This window comes from Zalophus californianus, chromosome 1 (assembly GCF_009762305.2).
Source record: "Zalophus californianus isolate mZalCal1 chromosome 1, mZalCal1.pri.v2, whole genome shotgun sequence".
Taxonomy (NCBI): Eukaryota; Metazoa; Chordata; class Mammalia; order Carnivora; family Otariidae; genus Zalophus; species Zalophus californianus.
In genome coordinates, this window is record NC_045595.1 from 50,266,730 (window position 1) to 50,293,862 (window position 27,133).

The 27,133-nt window shown below is 44.4% G+C and overlaps 1 protein-coding gene across 2 annotated transcripts in view; it reads left to right on the top strand.

Annotated features, from left to right (window-relative positions):
* Window positions 1–27,133, top strand: part of LMCD1 (LIM and cysteine rich domains 1) — a 59,175-nt gene that overhangs the window by 4,753 nt on the left and 27,289 nt on the right. Inside the window, exon 2 of one of the 2 annotated variants that reach the window (XM_027585947.2) lies at window positions 24,747–24,835. The exons of the other annotated variant lie outside the window; for it this stretch is intronic. Within the exon in view, the coding sequence (XP_027441748.1) occupies window positions 24,747–24,835 (89 nt within the window). The remainder of the gene's footprint in view (window positions 1–24,746; window positions 24,836–27,133) is intronic. 2 annotated transcript variants of the gene reach the window in all.

A 27,133-nucleotide genomic window follows, 5' to 3' on the forward strand; every position in this document is an offset into this window, starting at 1 on the left:
TGGATTAGGAGAAAAGTTTTCTGGCAAGGGTTGAGTCATTCTAATAACTGCAGGCATAATTTATCAGGTGACTTTGGACAGGTCGCTCTTCCTAGGAAGTGGCAGACCTTGGTTGAGAACCATTCTTCATTTTCCCTCCAGCCCATTGACCTTTCCTATACACCATGCTATCTCCCAAATAACAAGTGATTCCGGAAAAACAGGCCTAAAACTCTTCCACTCAAAGTAGAATTGTGGGACAGCTTTTCAGGACATCCAGAAGGAAGAGACAACTGTTGTTCTTTAAGTGGCTTCATTTGGAAGTACCCCCCCCCCACACACACACACCCTTTCACTTGCTACCAGGAAGAGAATTTGGCTGGCAGCTGCCATGATCTTGCCAAGTACAAGGCCACCAACCGATTCTACAGGGGTCCCTCGAGATTATGATATTTCTGTAACCTTACATGGAACATTCAAGATGTCCTAAACCCATTTTTGGAGCTTTGTACATATCAATGGCCTGAATCTGCAAAAGCTTTAGAAATGCTTTCTATAAAGATTTATAGAAAACATCAAACAAGAAGTTGGGTCTCATATATGCACTGAGACTCTTTCAGTGGCCAAAAATTAAACTTGGTATCTAGGCCCAAATATCTGATGTGGAAATGTGATGGTGGTTTCACAAAAACAGAAACAATAAAACAATTACAAAGCTTTGTCACACTTCCAGATCAACTCTTCACTCGTTGTCTGCTCTTTTATATGCGAAGCAAACCCTTTTACATTTTTTCTCGGAAGGGACATGTTTGGTCTTCCTTTTATCATTTGTTTGGACTCTTTTGTCCCCTAAGAACTCTAGAGGGAGACTCATCCATTCTCTGCTAGCATAGATAAATTCGAGGAAAGACCAAAGAGAGGACGGAAAGACCTCTCTTGAGTGCGTGCAGGGCGCTTGACATTTCTCACATCCCATTTAGCCTTAAGGACTACCATGGAAAAATGTGAATGTCCTTTCTCCACATGAGTAAATTAAGACTTAAGTTTAAGTGATCATACGATGGCAGGTTAAGAACTCAAACCCAGTCTTCTCTGATCCCAAGCCTTAAGCTCTTTCCACTCTAAGGAAAAATAAGAAGGCTTTCCTCAGAAGTAGCAGTCTGGTAGAGAGGAGCTCTGATTATCACTGTGTGCTTCACTCAGAGATCAAGGTCTCTCTACACATTAATAGTCTGATTCAGGAATTGCCCAGCATTTGCCAGAAGTTACCAGGCATTTGTACCTCTCTGGTATCTCTTGGTTACTAGTAGGTGTATACGGTCACCCACAACAAGTCAAAGCCATTTTCAGGTATAGAACAAGGGCTTTCTAGATTTCGCCTGGTTCCTGGTTTTCTAGAAGTCTGGTCGAACTCTCAGGGGAGGAGGCTGGTGAACAGACAATCTAAGGAAGCATACGACAGTATCCTAAAATTACTGAAGAAGCAGTGACCCTTGACCAAAAAAATAAAAATAAAAATAAAAAAATCCTAGAGATCCGAGTCCCAGAGCTTCCAGGAAATTCTAGCCTGGGGATAAGCTTGGCCTCTGGAATGTGTGTCTCTACATGCCTGGTCAGCCTGACTCATGGCCTACCCAATAACACGTGAATCAGGACCAAGCAAAACACAGCCAAGCCCCCACCGGGACATGCTTTAAAAGGAAATAAGATTGCTGAGGGGGAAGAAAGCGAAGGCTCCCTTTGGCAAGCCACTCTTTGGAAGGACAAAGGAGTACTAGGGTCCAGCCCATGGCGGCTGTTTCAAATCCACATGATCTGTTTATAGATTTTTTTTTCTCCTGTTTTAAAACATTAGATTCTTTATAAAATTAATCTTTGGAGAAAAATGCAAATGAATCATTATTTAAAAGAGCTGAGCAGAATCTAGGGATCGTCTTGGCCAGTTGGGACATGGGGGAGAAATAGCATGTCCAAAATTTACGAGATATAACTGAAAGATGCCCTGATTCACAGCATCTTTTATGAATTCGGGAGAAAAGGGTATATTTTAGGTTCTGTCACTTCCATGCCCAGAGTACTCTAATTTAATGTCAACCTCCTACCTTCAAACTTCAGAAGGTCAGGTGAACGTTTAGAGATAGAACGATGAGATTTAGAGGCCAATTGAGAAGTGGTTAAACACATAGCCTTTGCAAGCATGGAGATCTAGATGTGACTCACGGTTCTGCCATTTGCTAGGTCTGCAACCTCTGCCAAGTTGCTTTTCCTCTCTGGACCTTTCTCTTTTGAGAAAGAGAGTTAACAATAGTTTTATATCTAAACAACAGTTAATGAGATAAAGCACGTCAAGGGCCTGGATGCCTTGTAAGTGCTCAAAAAATATTTCCTCTTGCTTCCTGGCGTCCCCTCTCCTCAGTACAGCCCAGAAATCCCATACGTAGTTAAGCGTTGGAGCATGGAAAACCAAGTTCAGCTTACCTACATCATGTCACATGTGGCTTCTAAGATATCAGATTGCAGGACCTTCTCTTTGTAGCTAAACTTAGACTTAGCCATAAATATACTTAGCCTGCATCATATGCAAAGTTGTGACAATGGCAACAGTTTTCTTTGGGTGGCTGGTTGCTACACTTCTAAAAAGCCCCCCTCAGTAAGTCGGAGGGGGAGATGAACCATGAGAGACGATGGGCTCTGAAAAACAAACTGAGGGTTCCAGAGGGGAGGGGGGGTGGGGGGATGGGTTAGCCTGCTGATGGGTATTAAAGAGGGCACATTCTGCGTGGAGCACTGGGTGTTATGCACAAACAATGAATCATGGAACACTACATCAAAAACTAATGATGTGATGTATGGTGATTAACATAACAATAAAAAAACTATTAAAAAAAATCTTTACCATTATCTGTAATTTTATTTTACTGAAGACAGACAATGTGTTTTTCCAAATATATGGAGTTTTAATATGAGGCTAAAATTAAATAATTTTCTAAAAACTATTCATGGATACTGGAAATAAAGCGACACTTGCTGTTTAAAAGGTAAAAAGTTGAAAATGTATCTTTCAAATAATTGTAATTCATTACATTAATAAAATGTCTTATAATCTTTTGAAAAAAAAAATAAAAAGCCCCCCTCCCCTTGCCTGAGACCAGTCGTTGGCCCCAATCATGTGACCTTAGATAGGCATTTACCCTCACCAAGCCTCTGATGTCTTGCTTATAAATCAAGGTAAGAGTTACTCATTTCTCCATTTAGCAAATATTTATTCAACACCTGTCACATGCCAGGCATTGTGCTGAGTGCTGACTACAAGATAATAAGAAAGTTTTGGTCCCTGCCATGTAACCTTGAGTCTGGTGAAATTCATTTCTGAGAAAGGTAGGATAAAGGCCAAATCATGTCAGTGTTCTATGATTCTGTGTATTCCTTGGCCATCTGGACTGCACGTGCATGCGCACTACACACTTAATTCTTCTCCTTTGCTACCTACCCTCTGATGTCCCAGCAATGCACACACCTGAGCCTCATCCAACCCCAGTCATTTCTACAGTGTAACAGAGGAATGAGTGTGCTAATTCTCCCAGTTTTTGCATTTTTTAAAGATTTATTTATTTGAGAGGGAGAGAGCAAGTGAGGGGAGGGGCAGAGGTAGAGGGAGAAGCAGACTGCCCGCTGAGCAGGGAGCCTGATGTGGAACTGAACCTAAGGCAGACGCTTAAACCGACTGAGCCACCCAAGCAGTCCCTCAGTTATTGCAGTTTAAATAGGGTCTTTAGCGACGGAAAGACTGAGGCGGGGAGCAGGGGAGACTACTGGCAGCTCCCAGGTACTTCTGGTAACCAGCAGCCCCTTCCAGCTGCCTTGCCGACATGGTGGTCGCCAAACTGTCCTTGCTCAGCCTGTGTCCTCAGAGGCAGCCCAACACCCCAGGTCGTCCTTTGTGGTGTTGATGGCACAGACACCAAAGGACAGGAGCACAGAGAAAGGGCTCTTGACTGACTAACACCCCTAGAACCTGCCCTTAAGAAGACGGCATCTCTTTGGGCTGTATGACTAAGTGGCATGTCCAGGTACTGATTCATGAGGCTGACTAGCAAGGTGACTGACCTGGCTAATCCACTGGCTGGAAGAAGTGGAGGGAAAGTGGAGCCCAGCCCTGCCCTCATCCTGGAGGAGAGCCATCCACCTGCTGAGGCATTCCTGGGCTCTCCACCCAGCCCTGGCACTGTGGCTAGCTGGTGTGTTTGTTAAGGGGATCTGGCCATAACAGGGGGGAGGGTCAGCATTTGGGGGCTTATTTTAGAGGAAGTCAAGGGAATTTTTTAAATCCTGTTAGCAGATAGAGGAGACATTTTTAACCAGGGATCTGTGGACAGAATTAAGGGTATCGAGGATTGTAAATGAAGAAGAACTGCACCCCTGTATACCCAGCCTCTGATTCAGCATTTCCTTCAGTTATGATTGAAGGCAAAAGCCCTGAAAGCTTAGCAACCCCTTGACTTTTTTTTTTTAACCAAATAAAGCTATTGTACAAGACATTTACATTAGAAAAAGATAGCTGGATATAGGCCCTGTGCCCTTGATACCAATGGAAATCTGATACTTTCATATCCTATTCCAGCTGAGATAGATGTCTAATGTACCACTTATATTTGTCAATGTTCTGAAATAACAATAAATCCACTGCTAAGTCTTGTTAATTAACTTAATAAAGGCATGTATATTACTAAATCAGGTCTTTTTATATATTGGTACTATATCAGTAATAGTGGTTTCTTCTGTAATCCTACATATTTCATACATTTAAAACATTGTTCTGAGAAGGGATGCTTTCATGTCAGACAACCAAAAGAGCCCAAATATATTAAGACCTCTGTCAAAATAAAGCTTTAACAGTATTCTGTACACAAATCTGTGCATATATAAACATACATCCATGCATACAGCTGTAGTGGATTGAGATCTGAGGCTCTTGGAGCAGACAAACTGGGTTTATTTATATCGGAGCCCAGCCATTCAGTTCCTATTATCTTGGACAAGTCACATTACCTCTGAGCCTCAGTTTCTTCATCAGTAAAATGGGCCTAAAAGTTGTTGTCCTCAACAATACTCTGTTAAGTTCGGGGTGCCCGGGTGACTCAGTTGGTTAAGCATCTGCCTTTGGCTCAGGTCATGATCTCAGGGTCCTGGGATCAAGCCCTGCATCGGGCTCCCTGCTCAGCGGAGAGCCTGCTTCTCCCTCTCCCTCTCCCGCTCCCCCTGCTTATGCTCTCTCTCTCTGTCAAATAAATCAATAAAAAAATTTTAAAATTAAAAAAAATGGATAACTGTTAGAAAATAATAATCTGTTAAGTTCTTAGCACAGTACTTGAGAAATAATGTTGCATGTTAAACAAGAGTTACCATCACTGTGAAAAGAGCTCATGAGAGCAAAATGGTAAAGAGAATAAAAACATTACTTTGATGAAATTTATCCACTTCTAATTTGGCACACCTTAAGAAGTTAGTTCGTGCAAACATATATGCAATTATTGTATGCCAGGGACTAAGGGACTAAGCTGATCAGAGGAAAAGTAGAAGGAAAAGAGTCTCAAAAGCTGATCGTTTCATAAAAGGAACAGCCAGTGCGGCCATCAGAGAACAGTGTCTGAAGACCTTGGTCAGAGATACAAGTGTGGAACTGAAGGAGATCAGAAGAGGCAGTACTTAACCCCACCTGGGAGGTCAGAGAAGGCTTACCCAGGAGATGACATCTGAGCCAAGTGTTGAGAGACAAGGATAAATGAGCTGTTAGAATCAGGTCATGGTCCAGCTTTATGCTTTTCAAGTCTGGCATGTATATTCTCCATCCTACCTGACTTCTAACTTGGGGAATATCCTCCATCTTGAACTGTGGAGAAATACATTTCCATGTATCCATCCATCCCCACGTATGTGTCTTTTATTTTCTTATCTGAGGACTTCCCTCTTGCCTCTCAACCAGAACACTTGGGAGTGATGAGGGTAGCCCTGCCAAACTGGCACGCAGAAAGCTTTATGACAGCAGCTTGAGACTCTCCCAGTTCCAGCAAAGGAAATCCAGCCAACTCAAGCCCCCCTGAGTTTGAATTTTTGCAGGAAGATTTAGGTCCAGATAACTGAGAATATGCAATATCAATGGGAAGAAAGGAACACACACACACACACCCACACACACCCACACACACACACACCCACACACACACACACACACACACACACACACACACACACACCCCTGTGGAATTCAGCACACTGCACATGTGAGCAGAACATGAAAGCAATCCAGAGTGCCACAGGGTGCATTTGTGTGCCCCAACTTTTATTCACCTTTAAACTCTGATGCCATAAATGATACTTAGAGGAAAACTTCCAACTAGGAATGTGAAAGAAAATCAACCTTTTGAAATATGGAACTTGTTTAACAAGATCCAGAATCTTACATCAAAACAATTCCTTTTGTACAGTTCTTCAGATTTCTCACTTGGCCTGACAATGTGGGCTCCTCGTTGCCATGTGTTAGAGCAGGTGAAGCATCAAAATGAAAAACACATGGTTTGGATGTCAAAATGTCACTGGGATGACTCTTCTTGATTTTTGTCAGTTGTATATGGTATGTTAAAAAAAAAAATTCCCAGATGATTCCCTCTCAGTTATCTGGAAAATGAAGTTATGGGGGTCATGCCTGTGTTTGCAAGGACCTGAAAAGAGGCGAAGTTTGATGGAAATGCTGTGTTTCCTCGAGTCTCTCTTCCTACACAGACAACAGGCCCAAACAGCCCATGGGGAGAGACACCCTCTAATAAGATTCACTCTATCTAGAATGGCTGTCATCACCTGCCTCTGCACCTTACCTTGGACCCAGCCCAAGGAAAGGGCTGGGCCATCACAAAAGAAATCATCATATGCTTATTTGAATAATGCTTATACTGTATATTTCAGCAATTACAATTGATTTTTAAGAGGTAGAAAGGGCTTCAGAGTTTCCCTAGGTCATCCTCCTTATTTAACAGACAAGGAAACAGATCTTTCAGGTCAGGTGACTTGCTCAAGATCACAGAGCTAGTTAGTAGAAGAGCAGGGGTAAGAATTTGAGGTATCATAGCATTTCAGGTTCAGAAAGACTTTTAAAACTATTCTGTTCAACCATCCCATCCTTAGACTTAAACATGAGATGAATTGCACAGGACAGCCAGATGCTCTGAGAATACCACTGACCAGCACGCACAGCTCCTGAAGATACCTATTTTTGAACCCCTCTAAATATTAGAAGTTCTTCCTTATTGTGAGCTAAAATCTCTCTCTCTGCAACTTTTTCCCATCGCTTCTGTTTCCCTAGCTCCTCAGTTCAAGGATGCAATTACCACTTTTTTCTAATGTTCCACTTCTGGTAACAGACCAAGTCCTACATATTGTTCAGGATTAAGATCAAAGCATCTGTTTCCTGGGTTAGTTCCTGCCTTCTGGGAAACCCACTGTCAGCTTTTAGCTGAGTGAGATGGCCAACAGACTGCTCCCAGTTTTTGTTTTGACATGAGTTTGGTGACTTGTGCCACCTTCTCCATCTGACAGCATATTTATCTCTCCTAATCTCACCCAGTTGGGAAGGTCACTTCTATGCCTCCAAACTATCCTATTTCTTGGAGGAGAGCTTTTACAATACAAAAACATGGCAAGAGAGAAGGGGATAGGCAACCCTAAAGCACTAAGAACTCCAAACCCACATCATAAATACTCATGAAAAATCAGCACTGGTCCACATGTAAAGTATCTGATTTATAAAGGGCAGGAGGCAGGGTGAGATGATAAGTAATCAGGGAAGACTAAGAAGAAAAAGAAGAAAACCTTGATAAACAGAGGTAATATCTTAAAATATTTGCAAAGCTGTCATAGTTTATTACTATGTGGAATGCTAGAGCGGTAAGAGAGTAATGTAAGTTTTATATCCTGGTGACTTTTCCATCTGGAGGGAATGCTCAAAAAATAAATATGAAGGCTGGTCACCAAAACCAACCTGCTTTCATTAAAAGATGCCACTAAGAAAGTAAAAGACAATCCACAAAGAGAAAATATTCATGGTACATATATCTGACAAAGGATTATATCCAGAATAATAAATAACTCCTTCAAATCAATTCTTAAAAGGCAGTCCAATTTAAAAAAAAAAAATAGCTGGAGATTTGAACAAGCATGTCACAGAAGATGTCTCAATGGCTACTAAGTGTAGGGAAAGATATTCAACCTTATTACTCATCAGAAAAACATAAAGGCATAGTCAGATAGCATTGCACACCCAGAAGAGTAATAAAATTAAATACTGACAATAGCAAATGTTGATAAGGATGTGGAGCAGCTAGAATTCATACGTTGCCAGGAAGAATGTAAAGTGATACAACCACTTTGCTGGGGCACCTGGGTGGCTCATTTGGTTAAGCGTCTGACTCTTAGTTTGGCTTGACACATGATCTCATGCATCATGAGATTGAGCCCTGTGTGGGGCTTTGCACTCAGTGGAGAGTCTTGAGGATTCTCTCCCTCTGCCCTTCCTCCCATGCATGTGCATGAGTGTGCGCACTCTCTCTCTCTCTCTCTCAAATCTTTAAAAAAAATTTTTTTTAAAGATACAACACTTTGGGAAACTGGTAGAGACAATCCTGAGGGGGTAGAAAGATGTAGAGAGAACATGAGGGCAAAGGACATAAGACAGACATGGAATAGAGTAAGTGAGACCAGCACCCCTCAGTGGGATCCTCACCCATGTGGCTTAATCTAAAACCTTCTAACCTATGGACCAGGATGAGAACTGGCATGGTAGGAGTGGGGCCAGAGGCATGGGAGGGAGACTCTTTGGCAGATATAGGAAGAATCGGGAGATGAAAAGGAAATGAAAGTGAGAGGGTTGGGGAAGGCACCATCCCAAACCAGATTCTGAATTGTTAATGTCTGGTTCCAAGTTTTATTATCCTCCCGCAGACTTGCCTACTAAAGGATTGGCTTTAGGATGGTGGATGAGCCAAGCCTTGACTTGTTTCCTTCTTCAAACGACTGACTTGAACCTTCATCTGAGCCTTGAGGCCCCCCTCTTTCTGGCTGAAAGTCTCTTGAGAACAAACTCCAGTGATTTCCATGGTCTGGGGAGGCAGTTGGCTCAGGTCTCTGGATAACAGCAGCCACATCTCAGGAGAGTTGGCCCTCCTGAGAGACAAGAGCCAGCGGGACAACTGAAAATTGGCTGAAGTTTAGTCCAAACCACTCATAGCTCAGACCCATATCGACTTTAAATTTCTAGTCCTTGATGAATATTTATACCAAAATAGGGCCAGTGGAAAAGTTCCATCTGTGTGGATTTTAAGAGTTTTGCCTTCCCTCAGCCACGTTGACCAAACTCAGGAAAGTAGCGGAATCATTGCCAAGTACATGCTCTTTGAAGTACAAGAAATTCTGAGAAGGCCCTGGACCCATCATATTTCTTCTCATCCTGAAAACTTAGATTTGGCACTCCTTTTTTTAAAAAAAATACTTAATATCACCACCTCTCAGTGCTTTATAATCTTAACCTAGGCTTGGACACCATGAACACTCTTTTGAAAGAGTGGACAAGTCTCTTCAAAGTTTTGCTGGGTGAAATTACTTTGCTGGTTGATACTTTTCCCATCTTTCTAAAATCTGGATGGTCCCATTAATCACTTTAACTCATGTCTTTGCTTTGCTAGTTGACAAATGGCCCCAAATTTTCAGTTTTATTAGTCACTCCATACTCCTCAGAAGTGAAAACGCAAAATATTTCATTAAGTTCTGCCCTTGATATGAGGTACTAAAATAGCAACTCTGCCCTTGCACGAGGCATATTAACTGCACTTACCAAGCACAGGCCATGGGCCAGGCACTGTGCTACATAGTTTTTGCCTAATGTTTACAGAAATCTCATTTTACACATGAGTAAGATTCAGAGAGATTAAGTAAATTGCCTTGGTGACATAGCTAGATGATGAACATGAATTAAATGGAGGAAATTCAATCCACAGCTCCCTCTCTTCCCTCTATGCCATTTCTTATCTATATGTAACATGTTTCCAGGGTTTCGGAAAGATGGGCCATGGTAGAGAGTAGCCCTCAGGCTCAGACCTTTTAAAAGACAATGGTATTAGCTAGACTTTAATGATGTTGTTTCATATTTGTTATATTTTTTATGGTTACCTTCTGCTTAAATACATTTTAGGGAAAGGGTTTTTTTTTCCAAGAAATAAGTTTTTTAATTTGTTTAAAGAAAAATAATCACACAAATGATATACTGAGGACAGAATTCATGAAGGAGGGACATAGGGTTTCATAAACATCTAATATTCAATTATCCCTGATCTCTATAGCACTTTACAATTTTCTCAACATCTTATATGCGGTGTCATATTTGATTCTCACAACAGCCCCATGAAGCTGGTAGGAATGATGATCCATTTTAAAGGTAAAAAAAATCAAGGTTAGGAGAGCAGAAACTGCTCACCAGGGTCACACAGGTAATGATAAAGTAGCCAGGGCTTGGGTTCAACTCCTCCAGCTCCAACATGAACAGTGCTCCCCCAGTGCCCCGCCAGCAAATCATTTCAAGGGCAGGAGTGGATAAAGGGATATTCCAAAGCAATGAGCCAAGACCAGAAATGCCATAGAAAGTCTACAGAGCTTAGCGACTTTCACGGGCTGGCTTGAGTTTTCACAGTTTCCCAGTGCTTGTATATATTCTGTTTCATGGAGAAGCCTGCGGTTTCTACTTTCTGAGTTGCTCTAGAGAGCAACTTGTTCTCTCTCTGGTGAGTCACCTTCCAGAAGGTTCAGAAAATGGCTCTCCCATCCGGGGAGCATCTCCTACCTTTGGGGATACACCACAGAAGGGATGGCACCAACTAGAAATGGGCCGCTCCAAGAGGAAAACCTGGTTTCTGCCCAGGAAGAAGAACATTTCTTCCCATGTCTACTTGCTTTGAACAACTGACCAGAATTCAGACCACAGGTCTGGGTGACTGGAAGGTCAGGAATACTATAAACAGGTGAGAACCAGCGGGTTTGGTGGCAAAGAAGGTGAGATGGCAGTTCCATCATCAGTCTACCCACGAAGAGGTTCCAGGAACTGAAAACACTCCTGCAAACTGAGAGCCGTAGAGAATAGCTGAGGCCATTTGAATAGATCGATGCATAAGAGGGAAGAATGTTGAGAATCAAGAGGAGGTAAGAACCAGTGCTAGAACCTTAGAGGGGAGGAGGGAGCCATTGAGGAGGGCCAAGATGGGCTGGGCAACCAGGAGGGGCTAGAATCCCGGAAACTACAGGAAATCAGCGTCATTCTTGTTTTTCCGACTCTTCCCGCAGGCATCGGCCTCGGATGAAGGATAGCTATTATGCATTAGCTTTTCACATAACATGGAAGAAGTGTTGATTGAAGGCAAAAATGAAAGTGTTATAATAGAAGCTAGTCAAACACATGTTCACTGAGGAGCTATATTTGCAAGGCAGTATCTGGGGCACTGGTGGTAGAGCAATAAACTTGATACACGGGGACCCTGCCCCCATAGAGCTTACAGACTAGCAGGAAAGAATGTCATTAAAGAGTTATATTCAGGATTGAATAATTACAATCGTAATGGGTACTACAAAGCGGTACAAAATATAGGGGTTTCTAAGACCATGTGAGAGGGGTACCTGAAGGACAAATAGAAGTCAGGTGAACAGAGAGAGAAATGTTCAAAGCAGAAAGCACTGCGTATGGCCAGGCTCAGACGAATGTGGCATCTTTCCTGGGGCATATGGTTAAATGAATATCCTAAAATTATTCAAGAGATAATTTTCTGAAAGTGACTTGGCTTCTGTAGTTCTGATTTTACATTTTAATTGTGTTAGATGAGCTGCAAAAGGTGAGTCCTTGAAATTGAATTATTTGTGAAGTGAATGACCATCTGCTAATTTCTGTTTCATAAAACTAGGCTTAGAAAAACTTGACCTAAATATGCTTCAGGGTGTTTTCATTTCTAAGAATCTATGATTTCCTTGTGTCAGATTTTCTTAAACATAGAATTCCACTATATAAAGTTACGTACAACTAGTTCATTATGCAGGGGGGCAAATCAAGGAAAGGATGAAATATTTGAAAATGTATTTAGTGTTAGTTTGAATAACATGTGATGATAGAGATGCCTGGGTGGCTCAGTGGGTTAAGTGTCTGCCTGCGGCTCAGGTCATCCCAGGGTCCTGGGATCGAGTCCCACATGAGGCTCCTTGCTCAGCAGGGAGCCTGCTTCTCCCTCTCCCTCTGCCTCTGCCCCCTGCTTGTGTTCACTCTCTCTCTCTCTGACAAATAAAAAAAAAATCTTAAAAAAAAAGAAAAATATGTGATAGCGAAGAAAAAGAAGAGAGAAATCATTTATAAGAAGGGTACTGTTTTAAACCAGGAAACCATCTTGCTAAAGGCACTCAAAACACAAGTGGTTTCTTAACTTCAGGCACCAAAGCTGGCTGAAGGAAATGTGTGTGTGTGTGTGTGTGTGTGTGTGTGTGTGTGTCTGTGTCTGTGTCTGTGTCTGTGTCTGTGTGTCTCAAGGCTTCCACTGTTATAAGTTAACCTAAAAGAATTTTTGTGTAGAGATTCCCATCAGGAATCATTTGCATAAGCAAAGGCTCCAGACTTTTAACAACACTGCTATATTTTTACATGCACGCTTCCTATTATATTAAGATTCAGATAAGCAAGATTAAAAATTCTCCAACTTGGTTTGCTAAGTCTCTCCATTTCCAAAATTAACCCCAATAAATGTGTGTTATCCTTAGATCAGTAATGCTGCAAGAATTCAGACACGTACACACACACACACCAAATTAACATCCTTATAGGAAGACGTTCTTAAGACATTAGGGAGCTAAAATCAGGGGTCTTATAAAACTGGGGAGGTATAATAAGTTCAGTATTGCCAGACTCAAGCTGTCAGTCTTACCCTTGAGGAGGAGTCTGCTAAAGGCTGAAACCTAAGAACCATGAAGCCAATTAGATTTTAATTTCCAAGTATGGCCTGAAGGTATTAGGCCTGGGGACACCAACAGCCTGTTCTCATTTAGGAAATGGGGGAGGGGAGAGTAAAGAAACCCTAGGAGAACTTTATTTTCTTTTATCTTAACTTCCCTCAAACCACTTGGTAAATCTCTGATAAAATTCCCAAGGGGGTTGGATAACTTCTGGCTCATAGCGAGACTAGTGGCTTTATGTACATCTTCCCAAGAACTGGCAGGGCCTATCCATGAAAGAAAAAAGACACGTTTAAAAAAAGATAGCACTGGAGCCTCTGGAAACAGTTTGGCAAGAAATGTCGTGCCCCACTCTCGCTCTGTGGGAATCCCTTTTTCAGTCAATGAAAACAATGCCCACACTTTGGGAACCTAGTGGTCTCAAAAGATCCCTAAGAAGTCTGGACGTGGGGGGGGTGGGGGTAGGAGGACCCTCCTTCCACTGTCTATTTCAAATAAGCAGGGCACCCCTCAAATAATGGGCTTTCTTGTCTAAAAACAGGTAATTCTCAGAAACAGGAGAGAATGGTTTCATCGGTCTGCACCTGTGCAATTCGCTATTCATGGTAGCCTGGACAGCATCTGTAGCTAGTTCAAAGGGAGCTGGTGTCAAAGGAAAATATTAGTTCAGTCCTAAAAATCCTATCGCTTCAGTCCAGTGGGGCCCTTAAACATAAAATTTGTGGCCCTGCTCTGGATTCAACCATGCAGTCCCATCAGCTGTCAGCAAGAAGCTGGCGGCATGGAGGCTGGTTTCCTCTCTCCCTCGCTCACCATCATTTTTGCTCTGGCAAAGGAATGTTAAACAAAGGAGTCAGAGTCCTGAGCAGGGCCTGACGATTTCCTGCATTTTCCATGCACTGCCATCTCACGGATGCCATCAGCCTGCCATCAATCATTCAATTTAGGATTTGGAACTTTCTGCCTTGTTCCATACTCCTCTTTTTCAAAGTGACCCCAGCCTCCTCACCTTTGAAAGATAAGAGCTAGTCTATGAATATTTCGAGGCTGCCTACCTTCAAGGGCTCGGACCACTGCCGAGTGGGAAAGGAGCCCAGCCATGTGAACTGTCTCATGGAATTGTTAGAGCTCCTCTGTCCAAAGGTCCCTCGCGTCAGGCCTTTCCAAGAGCCACAAACCCTTGGAAAATGTACTGATTTGAGTCTTATGGCTGCTTTGCCTATTTTTGAAGAAAGTGCTAAAAATACAAGAGTAAAATTACCAAAAAGGCAGACAGAAAGAAAAAGGAGTAGATAATCCCCTATCTCGGCTAGTGGAGCACTCACAGTGTCTGCTCCATTATGCCAGGTAATGATGTGGTAGGAGGTAGACATTACTAACAGACTCAGCCAGCTAGGCCTGCCAACAGGGGCATGTATGATTGCGATAGCTCGTTCTAATCGGGAGGGGACATTCAGGATGCAACCGGTTAAGGATGGGCTCAGCTGTTGCCCAAAGGCAGGCTTCCGTGTGCCCTGTTCATGGCCCTGGGTCTGGGCACTCCTGCTTTTCTGGAACCAGCCTCAAGTCAGTGAAGGTTGGCTGAAAGAAGAGGAGGGAGGGATTGGGAGGGAGGCTAGAGCAGGGTCTTAAACAGAGAAACCTTTCATTTAATATTTCTCTTTCCACATATGGATTTGCTTTTCTACTCAGTTTTCATAGCTACATTAACCCTTTTTGTTCACACATGATGTGAATCTTGGGAACCTCCAATAATTTCCTTCCCTGGAGGGGAAGACAGAACCAAACAAATGATGCCAAGTATAGAATTGTTCCATAGAGGGTTGTGTGTGCGTGCATGTGTGTGGATGTGTGCACATGTGTGTGTGCGTGCATGTGGATGGTTGTGTAACAGGTCCTACATGGTGGTTAGGAGTTTCTAGGGGAGGGGAGAAGGGAGAGCTTCCTGAATAAGCAATAGGAGGAACTGGCCAGTGGTTTCCAGAACTTCCCCAGGGGCATTGTACACCAAGGACCCTGAACAGAGGGAATGAGACCCATTTCAGGGACAGCTGGGTGGGGGAGACACGAGAGCAACGGGCCTCTTTCACCTCCCCAAAAGGGCTGGGACCACCAGGCATTCTGCTAATTTCTCACACACTCTGGAGCAGCATGCGCTGAGATTCTGTGAATTTGTTTCTCCTTGCTGGCTGCCCTGATTTCAACTTAATTTTACCTGTGAAATGTGATGTGTTGAGAGAGGAAGACTAGTAAGGAGAACATGGTGTATTTTGCCCCAAACACAAGTTCTCCTAGAGTCAAGCCTGGACAAACTATCTTGACAGAGAGAAGGGGGTGGGGGGAAGACCATTTCTTATAGACATTAAAAAGTATTCTTTTATTGGGCATTTGTTCAAAACTTTGGGACACCAGATACTCCTAACATCATGGGCTAAATCCATCAGACTAACTCTGTCAACCACAGCTGGCCCGTGGAACCAATTTAATACACACAAACCATTTAACAGGAAAGATAATCAAATCTGTACCCTGAAATACTGACAACTCAAGCATTTCTGCCATCAGCTCATCACCCACCAAATGTTTTCCTTTTCTGTTGCTTTAAATAAGTCTTTAAAAACAAAAAAGGAAAAACAGCAAGTTTTCCATTCGTAGAATTCTGAGTACGAGATCAGCTGGGCTCATCTCAATTTGTTTAGTCTGTGCATTTTTATCCTTATTGCACAATTCAGGAAAAGGGTATCTAAGTTGAAGTGATTTCCTTACATCTGTGCTTGTCCAGACAGAAGACTAGAAATGCCCAAGGAGCAACCCTGGGGTAGAAACGGTAGATTTGGACACGTACCCACACATACATGCACCTACATCTCTATACACATCCATGTACACACACAGTCCCCTGAAGAACATTTGTGCCCCCAGATATGACTTCTGATATAGACAAGGTCTTCGTTGCTGCCCTTGTGAGACTTGCTGTGGTTTTAGGAGGCACTTTATCCTAAGTTGTTTCCATGGCAATTTGCATGGCATCAGAACATAGGCCAGTCAGTGCAGAAGGAAAATTTGAACAAGACCACCAGCAGCCAGGTCTGCACACTCCTCTGACTGGCGTACCATATTCTGAGGCAGCCATCTGAAGGCCAGGTGGGATAAAAGATAGAACCCTCCAAGAATGGGGCTACAGACCCCGCCTTTCATCTCCTATTTGGGGAAACAGGGTTTTCTTGGCCACAAACTGAAGCCCTGGCTTGAGGCTTCCCCGGCAAGAGTATGAGCATCAACAGGGAGGGGAGTGCGAGCACAGAGCAATAGTTGTGCCTAAGATTGGAGGGAGCAAGATAGGGAACCCCCATATTACATGAAAAGAAAATAAATATACATTATGGAGAATAGGATGCCCAAAGTCACCCGAATGTAAGAGCAGACAGATTGGAAAGAGTCTGTGTTGTTCAGCCAGCATCCCTGGGCTCCTGGGCCCCAAACTCTACCTCTGCTAGCATGTAGGACATGTCCCAGGGAGGGTTTGTGTTCAGGAAGGGCAGCACATGACAGTTATTGTACTAGTTAGTGTCCTGATTTCATTACCCTGTTAAGATTTTGTAAGGCTATTTGGCAACTTACTCTTTCAATCATTGGGGAGCTTCAGAAAAGTGGAGGAAATCCAGACCTTGTCAAGACCATGGGGTTTTTGAATGGGAAAGTGAATGTGAGGCTCTCATTGTACTTCCCAGCCAGGTCACTCTCCAAAGGGATCACATTTCGTAAGGGGACAACTTTCCATGGTGCAGCATGTGACCATCTGGCCATCTGGGCCTTAGGTGTCCTAGGTTGGGCACCTCTGTCTGGCAGGACCTCTCAGTCCCTACTTGGGCTGGGGAGGACCACCCCTGACCTCAGGCCTGGCAAAGGGTCTCAACATCAGTGTGAGTCCCTGAGGGAGCCAGCCAGCCAGTGAAATTTAGAAGCAGAGGAAGGGCTGTGGTCTCCCTTCTGTCTGGCTGTTAAGAGAGTTCCTGCATTTGGCATGAAAACCTGTGAGGCGGGCTTGTGCCAGAGAAGAAGGGACCAAAATGAAATAAGGCAAGTCAGGCATGCTGTAAAAAACTCCCCTTGTAGGGCGCCTGGGTGGCTCAGTCGTTAAGCATCTGCCTTCAGCTCAGGTCATGATCCCAGGGTCCTGGGATGGAGTCCCACATTCGGGCTCCCTGCTCAGTGGGAAGCCTGCTTCTCCCTCTCCCACTCCCCCTGCTTGTGTTCCCTCTCTCGCTCTCTGTTGAAAAATAAGTAAAATCTTAAAAAAAAAAAAAAAACTCCCCTTGTAGGGAATGGTGGTCTGGAAGTAGAATGTGGGAGGAGAGGTCGAAACAATGAGCTGAGAGCCTCAGGGTCCACGTTGTAGTGGCTGAGGGTACAATGGGGAGACCCAGCTGTTCCCAGACTTGTCTGAACATTAGCAGAGGGAATTTCTAAAATGACTGCAGCCTGTGGCCCAGCCCCAGAGATTGTGGCTAAATTGCTCCAGCATGCAGCCTGGACTTGGGAAGTGGTAAAATCTCCCCTGGTGATTCTAATGTGCAGACAATTTTGGGAACCGCTAATGTAGCCCCTTGCTCCTTAAAGTGTGGTCCCCGGACCGGCAGCAGCAGCTTTCACTGGGAGGTCGGTAGAACTATGGAATATCAGGCTCGCCCCAGCCTTGTGAGACCAGAATCTTCATATTAACTGGAGCCTGGCTGATCTTTATGCTAATCAGAGTGTCTGCTTAATTTGAGAAACGCTGCCTCCAAACACACGCAGACCAGGCCAAATCCCCCTACTAAAGTACAAACTCATGGCACACTCTTTTTCTAATTCCTGGTGCCAATTGTATTTGTAATTCTACAGTTAGAGGAGTTCCTTGAGAAATAAGTATAAGTGCCCTAAGATATCTGGGAAAGGCTTCTTGGCATCACTTGTAGTGCATTGGTTTTTAAAATGGAGATTCAGGATTCAGAGAGACCTGGGTTCAAATCTAAGCTCCAGGACCTTAATTTGACCTCTTTGAATGGTCTTAATTAGGGAGACCAACTCATCGTGGTTGGTCCAGAGCTTTCCTTGTTTCAGTACTAAAGTCCTACATTCAGGCTCTGATTCTGCCTCAAGGCCAACTAAGACAATCAGTTTCCCTTCGGTTACTTCATCCACAGCCTGGGAATAAAGGATCAGTGGTTCTCAGACTTCAGCTGTGCATCCAAATCACCTGGAGGGCTTGAACAGCAATGGCTGGGCCTTACACAGAGTATCTGTGTCAGTGGGTCTGGGGTGAAAACTGAGCATTTGCACTACTAACAAGTTCTGAGGTGCTGCTCAGGGACCACACCTTTGAGAACTACAAGACCCTCTACCTCAAAGAGGTGGTATAAGATTTGCCTGAGCTCAGGCATAGCACAGTGACTAGAAAACTGTAAAGTCTAGTACTCATTACAGCTGCTATTAATTATTTTTCTTATGGAAAAGATGGGACTTGAGCTGGTCCCTAAAGAGTGGGTGGGGTGATGCTCTCTGAGGTTTAGATGAGCATGTGCAAAAATCCCAGTATGTATTTAGAAGTGTAAGAAGCTCAGGTGATTGGAAAGAGAATCTGGGTAGAGGTAGTAGATATGTAGGTAGAAATAGATACATTTGGCCTGGTGAGGTGGACCACATCATGGGAGCCCCATGACATCTAACACTCAACAATGTTTATCCCTTTAAAGGCAGCTCAATACAACTTCAAAATGAGATGGGTGCTAATATCCTTAATATAAACAAACTGTTACAAGTTGGGAATAAGCCCAGAAATGACTTGCTTCTTGGTTATTATGGCTTTCTTCTTTTTTTAAGTGGTAGCACTTTTTAGAAGACAGTTTTCAGCATGCTGTCCCCCAAGCCATTATCTGTCCAGTCATCAGCAGGCCTGGGGTTGGAGTGCGAGCGGCAGCTCCCTGGTCTGGTACTAAGTGCACATGACCTCTTGTCCTTCACTTGGGCTTCCAGGGAGAGAAGCCAGTGCCTTGGTGCTTGTCTGCAGTAGGCATTGCCTGTGGTTCTGATTCACTTTCTCTTCTGGCCACTGCCTCTCCAGCTGTCCCTGAGGCCTGTCCATTGTCTGTACTTTAGTTTATTTAGCAGAACTGGGTTGGATGGTAGAAATCTTGGGACCAAGGTGATCATGGCCTTGTCCTGCTGCCCCCAACCCTAACCTGGGACCTCCTACTCCTACAGACACACTGTCCCATCTGTTTGGATCCAACTGGCCTGATGCCCAGAGTCAAGGCTAGACTCGTAGGAGGCTGTCTGAGGTCTGGAGACTCCTCGTGTGGTAGGAAATCATAGGATCTGGATTCCAAAGACATGAGTGTGAATTATGTCCTGAGCAGCAGGAAATCCCATCAGTTCTATGAGCATGTTTTTTTTTTTTTTTCATGAGCCAAATGCAAAATGTCTACATCCTAAGGTTGTTGGAAAAACCAAGTGAGATAAGGAATGTAAATACATTTTGCAAACTGTCAAGTGCTGTACCCTTAGCGGAAAGTACCATAGCAGATTAGATGAGAGCACAGCTCTGAAGTAAGACCCGCCTGGTTTCACTTCCTGGCTCCATCACTCACTAGCTGTTGGATCCTGAAAAAGAGGCTTAACCTCTCTGGGCCTGCTTCCTCATCTGAAAATGAAGTCACTAAAAGTACCTCTCGTCAAGCATAAATATTATGAAATGCTTGGCATATGCCCAGCACATAAGGTATACTCAATAAAGGTTAGCTACAGTCAGAATCATTAAGAAAGCTATTACATTTTTGCTTCAAGCCCAGTACAGATGAGGGTAGAATGAGGAGACCCCCCCCTTCCCCATAGAAGCTCCAGTCTAGACCATTCTGAATGGACAAGTTGCTTCTCTCTCAGACTGTCATGCATCCTCTGTTGATTAGGAATAATGATTATACGTCACAGGGTTGTCAAGTGTCCAGGAAGAGAATGCTTAAGTAAGTAAAATCACTCCATGGATTGTCAAGCTGTTCACATTTTGGAGTTGGTGATAGCAGTAGAAGAGTTTCTGAGATCAATTGTTTTCTGTTTATGAAGGCAGTTCTTTTCCAGACCTTCTCATAAGTTCACCTTACTCCACCCTCCACTGCCTTCACTCCACCTTCTCTCCTTGGTGGGGAGGAAAGGGTTTGTTTTCAAGTAGCAAATCATTTTGGCTAATAATCTTTAATGACACATATGCCTATATATAGAGTTTACCTGTAGACAAGTCAGAGTGACTGACCTGGAATAGAATTTGTTGTCAATATTCAGAACACCCTAGCTCAGAAAGCAAACCCACGGATGGTCAGGAGGGCATGTGATGGTCTGAAGATAGAATTTCCAAAAACGTAAAATCATGACTGTTGTAAAAATATAAAATAAAACTCAGCAAAGATTTTATTCAACTCTTTAGTTAATGAAGTAATCAGCAAGATATTTAGACCAGTTCAAAAAGCATTTGAGGGGCTGGGTATTTATAGGCAATTTAATGTTCGGACAAGATGGTTGGGTTAGGTACATAACTAGCTAGTAGGACAATAACCATAACCTTCCAGGTTATCTATTTTAAAAAAGATAAAAACTCCTTGTATTTGTATCTTTACCGGACAGAAACCTCCAAGTTCACATGTAGCCTCACCAAGTCTGGGAGTACAGCAAAGGAAATATGTCTAGATAATCCTTGAGGGGACTGTCGCCACCATATGACCCTGAGAGGACCTGCCACCTACTTTTCTGCCTTATGCTCAAGTTTTGGATAATTTTTTTAACAATGGTAAATACTTTACAAACAACCTTTTAATCTGACTTGATGCTCACAACAGCCCTGTGGAGGCAAAAAGGGGCAGGGAAAACCCATTTTGCAGAGGAGGAAACCAAGTTACATATGGGAGGAGAACTCCCATTGTCTAGCCCCGAGTCCCACATTCATTCCTAAACTCCATGTTGCATTTCTGCTTTTCCCTTCTTCCTTTCTGTCCTACCTTGTTCTTGGTGACATTTTTCCCCCATAAGACTTCCCCTGGGGGTTCACCTGAAGGAGTCGCTCAAAGGGGGGAGGAGGCCCTGTTGCTCCCCAGCCCTTGCGTCCCCAGGGCTCCTGGCCTGAGCTAAGACCTTTTAAGTTCCTGATGCGATTCAGTTCCACAACATCCTACTCTCCTAAGCCAAAGAAAATTGTCAAAACATGTTATCTCCCCTCAGGAAAAATGATAGAATAGATGCTACATTCCAGGAACCCATTTTTTAAAGTGATGGCTCCTTTTAAGCTCTTCTGTTTTCAGCTACTGTGAGCCACCACTACACCATCTTTCATCCGAGACAGAGTCCACATCAGAGAAACCTACTGTTTATAAACCAGAATATCTTGTCTGAAACACTGCTTCTGGTTGATGTTTTCCTCTTCTCAATAAACAGGATCATCATTTTCTGTGTCTGACACAGCCAGGTCTGTCTGGCTCCTGGATGAATGACATGCAGGGAACAAATGGCTATTTATTGTGTTAAGCAGTCGGCCAGGAAACTGGCTGCAAGTGTGGCCTGATGGCCCAAATCTGCTTCTTCCTTGCAAGGCCATTTATTTTTCTCTCCCACGGACTTCTGTCGCCATGGAAACTGTCCCACTAGCAGGATGGAGACTAAGGCCAACTCTCTGCTTCCTGCACTTAGAGAGGCAACACTTAACACACACAAAGCAAAGGAGACAGTAAGAAAGTATATGAGGTGTGGAGTTAGAAAGGAGTTCCTCTAAAGTTCCCTAGAATTCTGAAGCTGGAAAAGGAATTTTTTTTTTAGAACATCTGATTCAGGGTCTCTCAGACCATTTACACAAAGGGTGCTGACAAGGAGAGCAAACATCCAGTGCATAATATGTGCATGCCAAGCCCTTTCCTTGTAGCAACCCATTTAACCCTCCCAGTAGCTCCACTACGCACGTTGGTTCTTATTATCTCCACGACCCAGAGGGAGAAACTGGAGTCCCATATGTAACTTGGGCAAGTCCAGTCACTTGCCCAAGTCCAGCAGAAGAAAGGAACAAATTTAGGTCTAAAAATCCAGACCTTTGTGACCCCCAAAGCCTGGACCTCTTCACTTGAAAGAGCTGCCTGTTCTCCACCTCCCATCTTGCTCTTCACATGGGCTAGCACCTCAGAGGCTCCAAAAGCCATGTCACATCCAGTGTCCATCATTTTTATTTGATCGTGTAATCCTTCCCACTCCCAGCCATCAACGACCCCTTTGCAACATCTCACAGAATGAGGGTTCTGTGGAACAGGATTCTGGCGGTCTCGATCCAGGCCAGTTTTCTCATCTTACAGAGGAGCAACTTAGGCTGGGGGAAGAAATGAGTTGCCTCTAGCTGCACAGCTAATAAATGTCAGAGCCGGCACCACAGAGCCAGCACCCTGCCCCATGGGCCGTGCCCTGCTGTGCTGTGCGGCCTCGCATCACTATTTCTAAGCAAACCCTGAGCCGGCAGCTCAGCTCGCCGGCCAAGCATCAGGACTAATCCCCTTATAGGATGACTGTTAAATCAGCCACTCATTAGAACAGCAATGCCCGCGCGCAGAGTGCTTTGCCACTTATGAAATGCTTCCACATAGCTCTTCTGTTTCCAGGCTTTGCTGCCTCCGGGTCTTTCTAAAATGATCCAACAATGAAGCCTTATTCGTAAGTTGTATACCTTCCAAAATAACCATTGGATCACTCAAACATGAAGTGTGAAAGGATCGCTGTGTTTCAACTGGTAGAATCCAAGGTGACAAGAGGCAGAAGCAATGAGAGGTGGAGGTTTGCAAGGTGTTCGATGCCAGGGCTTTAGAGAACAAAGTTCTACCTGTGAAGGAAAGCTCCCCAGCTTCGGACGAGGAGTTGATGATGAGCATCTTCTTGTTTTTCTTCAAGAAGCTAGCACTGACCAGGCACAAATGTGAACATGCTCTCTATCAAATGTGTGCAGTGTGGCACTTACTCCGCAGAGTTGTGAATGTGTATGAGAATAGCGCGGTCCGAGAGGACATGGTGCGAACAGCAGCTGTCCAGTGGGTGAGAGATGGGGAGCTAGGTGTCACTGTGGGAAGATCTGAGGTGCAGAAGAGAAATATTGTGAAGAATGAGTGTGTCTTCTCATGTACTTCTTCGAATTCTAACCGTAACAATGAGGACGGTCTCCCATGTTCCACTGCTTGTTTTTTCCCCACTTAAAAGCAAAGAGAGTAAAGGAGTAATGCTCAGATTGCAACATCCCACCCATCACGTCCTCTCATATCTTTTTGCCCTTACACATTTTCTCCCTTCTCCTTTTCTGCCTGCTCATTTTGCCTAACCCCCATCCAGAGTCACCTCCTCTAAGAAGCCTCCCTGGACTTGCCGTGCAGGTTTATTCACACCTTCCTCTGTGCGCCTAAAGTCTGCGTGCAAAATAACACCAGCTACCAGTTTTTAGTACCCAGTGTGAGCGGGCACTTTACATACATTATCTTTGTACCCATTTGACAAGTAAGGAGACTGAAGCCCAGTGTGTCCAAGGCCAGGATGGCTGTTGAGTCACGATGCTGGGTTTGGAATCCAGGTTTCCCAGGCTCCAAAGTCCATGCCTTCCTGCTACATAACAGGCAGCTTCCTCGGCCTCAAACTTACCCCTTCCAGAAGCAGGTATAAGTATGTGCTTCTTCATCTCCCTCTAGTCTGTGAGTACCTCTAGGGCACACCTGAGTCCTATGATGTATCCCTGTGCCTGACATATGCTAAATAAATGGTTAGATGAATCAACAGTCTGTTGAATGAGGACCGTATCCCTTTATCTTACAAGTTGATGAAGCCTTGTTCTTGATAAAACCGTAATACATGTGCATTAACTGTAGCAAGTCATCCCCACCCCCAGTGGAGAGTTAGGTAAGTGTCTCAGCCAGCAGATCCATACACTAACCCCCTTCTTCTTCAATTTTAATGTAATACAAATCTCTTAGAATTTCATGGAAGTGCAGATTCTGAATCAGAAGGGCTGGGGCAGGACCTGAGGGACTGTGTTTCTGGCAAGCTTCCCGCGGAGATTGCTGATTTGAAGACCCCATTGGAGAGCCAGCTGGGTCTCACAGCAGCAGCACAGCTGGTGACAAAGAATAAAACCTGTCCTGTGTGTTGTTTTCCTTCCAAAGGACCACCAGACTTCAAATGCTCCTGATTTTCCGTGTTTTAGCAAAATATTTAAGTTATGCTTTGAGCTATAAACATTTGGCAACATGAACATTTGTTTGTGCCTGTAGCTTTGGTTTAATCACACCCTATCAATAAATCACAAATAAAGGAGGGAGAGGAGGCACTCGCTGGAAGATACCATTTCAGTGACAAGTGGACCGACCAGGGGAGCTGGTGAATATGGAGGAAGGAGGAGATGATCCCTCACAGCAGGGGGTTTCCAACGGAGTGCTGGTGGCTGGCTAGCAACAGCACCGAAAGCCCCCACCTCATTCCATTTTTACTGGGAAGGGCCCCACCCTTCCACACTTGCCTGCCCTATGGCCATTTTCCCGGTTGGTCTTCTCCATTCTTGGTAAACAGTAACTGATGGCTTATTCATCTCGAGCCCTTTGAACCCCACACAATCCCTTTGCTGGCATGCCAAGTCTTTTAGAGGTCAAGCGATCCCCGGTCCAAGACTTTTGGAAGGAAAACACCCTCTTTTCTGTCTCCTTTTCCAGATGTCCCTGGGCCAGCAGCAGTCAGCAAGAGGTGTGCCTTGTTTGAAATGCAAGGGGACGTGTTCAGGCTTCGAGCCACATCCATGGAGGTAAAAGAGTTTGTCAGGAGAGGCTCTGCCTGCTTTCATTTCTTGGCTGTCCTTTCTGGGAACCGCTGGTCATTCTGCTCTGCTGGGACTGCTTAAGATGCATGCATTTCAGGGAGGACTGGCTCTGGAGTGAATGCACTCCTGCTTTGCCTAATTCAGAAATGGCAGAAAAGCCCTTGGGAGCCAAGATGAGAAAGGAGTTTAGTGCTTCACACACCATTTCGAGGCGAAGGTCACCAAGCTCAGCCCACCAAGGCCACACTGGGAAGATGTGGGCAGTTGTTAGTCGGTGCCTGGTCCTCTCTGGATTGCTATATCCTGGGGCTTGGTGCATGCGGTTGATCTCCCCATACTGTGTAATCGCCCCTGTTTTGATCTCAGAGTGCCCCTAGGCCTGAAATAAAAGTCACTGTGTCCACAGGACTTAAAAACCGGGCTGTGGTGCATTCATACCCACAAGGGAGGGCCATAAGATCCAGCTGGACTCTGAAAACCAGAGGTAGGGCCGCCCCACCGCACAACTCCCAGGTGCTACTGCCATCAGCATCTACGTGGATGGCACCCACTGGAGGTGTGCAGTGCACAGACTGTGTGACTATCCCAGCAGCCCTGGGAGAGAGAGGCTAACCTCTGTAGGGCACGAGAGCAAAGAGGGAGTTTTTGTCTCTTCTGCCAGAGGGTTTCCTTGGGCACTCAATGCGGGAGCAAAATTTGGGAGGTATTTGTCTCAGAGCGGTTGACTTCCATTGTGAGATGGCAATTGCAAAAACATTTATTGAGCTGAACCAAGTCTTTTACATTTAAATGCTGAAGTAACCCTGAGCAGTAGGTAGTAGTTTCTCCATTTTTCAGGTCAGAAAACTGAGAGTGGGTAGCAGGAGACATCCAGTACATGGCAGAATTCAAACCTGGGTCTTCTTGAACCCTACCCCCATGCTCTCAAACTGTGGGTCGGCAGTACTGTGGGTCGTGAGCCTTCGAAGCACAAGACTGTTCCTTTACTCCATTCCCTGACAGTTCTCAACCTCACAGGAGCTCATGTGGTCTTCTGGATGCAGGGGACCTTCAAGGTCATCTGTAGTACTGTGGGTCGTGAGCCTTTGAAGTACAAGACTGTTCCTTTACTCCATTCCCTGACAGTTCTCGACCTCACAGGAGCTCATGTGGTCTTCTGGATGCAGGGGACCTTCAAGGTCGTCCAAACCCTACTCCATCCCCCACACAAATTCCTCCCAAAACGAACACACTCCCCATTGGGGGAATGCCCCACACATCTGTTTTGGCTACTCGAGCTCTTTCTGGTCTTGAGGAGAGTCAGATTCCCTATGCTTTCGCCCCCTGGTCCTGAATCTGCCATCAGGTTGTCACAGAACAATGCTGACTCCTCATCAGCTCTCTAAAAACAGCTGGGATACCTCCTTTTAGAATCCTTAGGGCAGAGGGTAATGTTCCCTGAATGCACCCACCAACTCAGTTCAATAATGTTTCCCCCTCTCAGGGATCAGTCCCTGGCTGTCTGTTGTCTGACATCTGAAAGGATTCATTCAACATATTTTGTCTGGTTTTCTAGCTGTTTATGGCAGGATGGCAATTCTGGGCCCTGTTCTTCCGGGCTATAAGCAGGAGTGTCAGCATGGTTTTAATTCCCACATTCCCCCGCCATTCTACAAAGTACTTGAACATCAAGTAAATTGATCCTTGAGAAATGCGGATTGTCGCTTTGGGTCCCAAATATCAAGCGTTGTCTTTGGTTGGAATAACTTTAACAGGGACCTAAATTCAAGCCATACTGGAGCCGGGAGGTCCCAGAAACTTAGTGGGGGAAAACCACGTGAAAGCATTTTTATGCTCCAGTTCTCATACTTACAGTAGTTTGAAAGATATTTGAATAACCCAAGTGACAGCCGGCCTGCTTTAATGAGCAAGTCCCCCAACTAATAATCACAGGACAAATTCATGTACTGACTCAGCTTGAAAAATCACTTCCCTCTGTAAGCCTCACCTTTCCTATCTGAAAAATGGGAACGTTGGAGCCCATGTGCTCTAGGCTCCACTTCTGGCTTTACAATCCATAGTTTCAGGCAAGCTATCTGTAATCAAACTAGTGACATGGTTAGTAGAATTAGCATGGTAATTTGTATCAGTGGCAGATGGTAGAATTACTTGGAGAGAAGGGTACAGAGAGAAGACAAGAGCAGACTTTCATGAAAACAGAAGGGGAGGCTCCCCGGGCGGTCTGCAGCTTCCTGCTTCCCTGATGGACATGTCGGGTTCCCTGGCCTTCTGAGCTATCCTCAG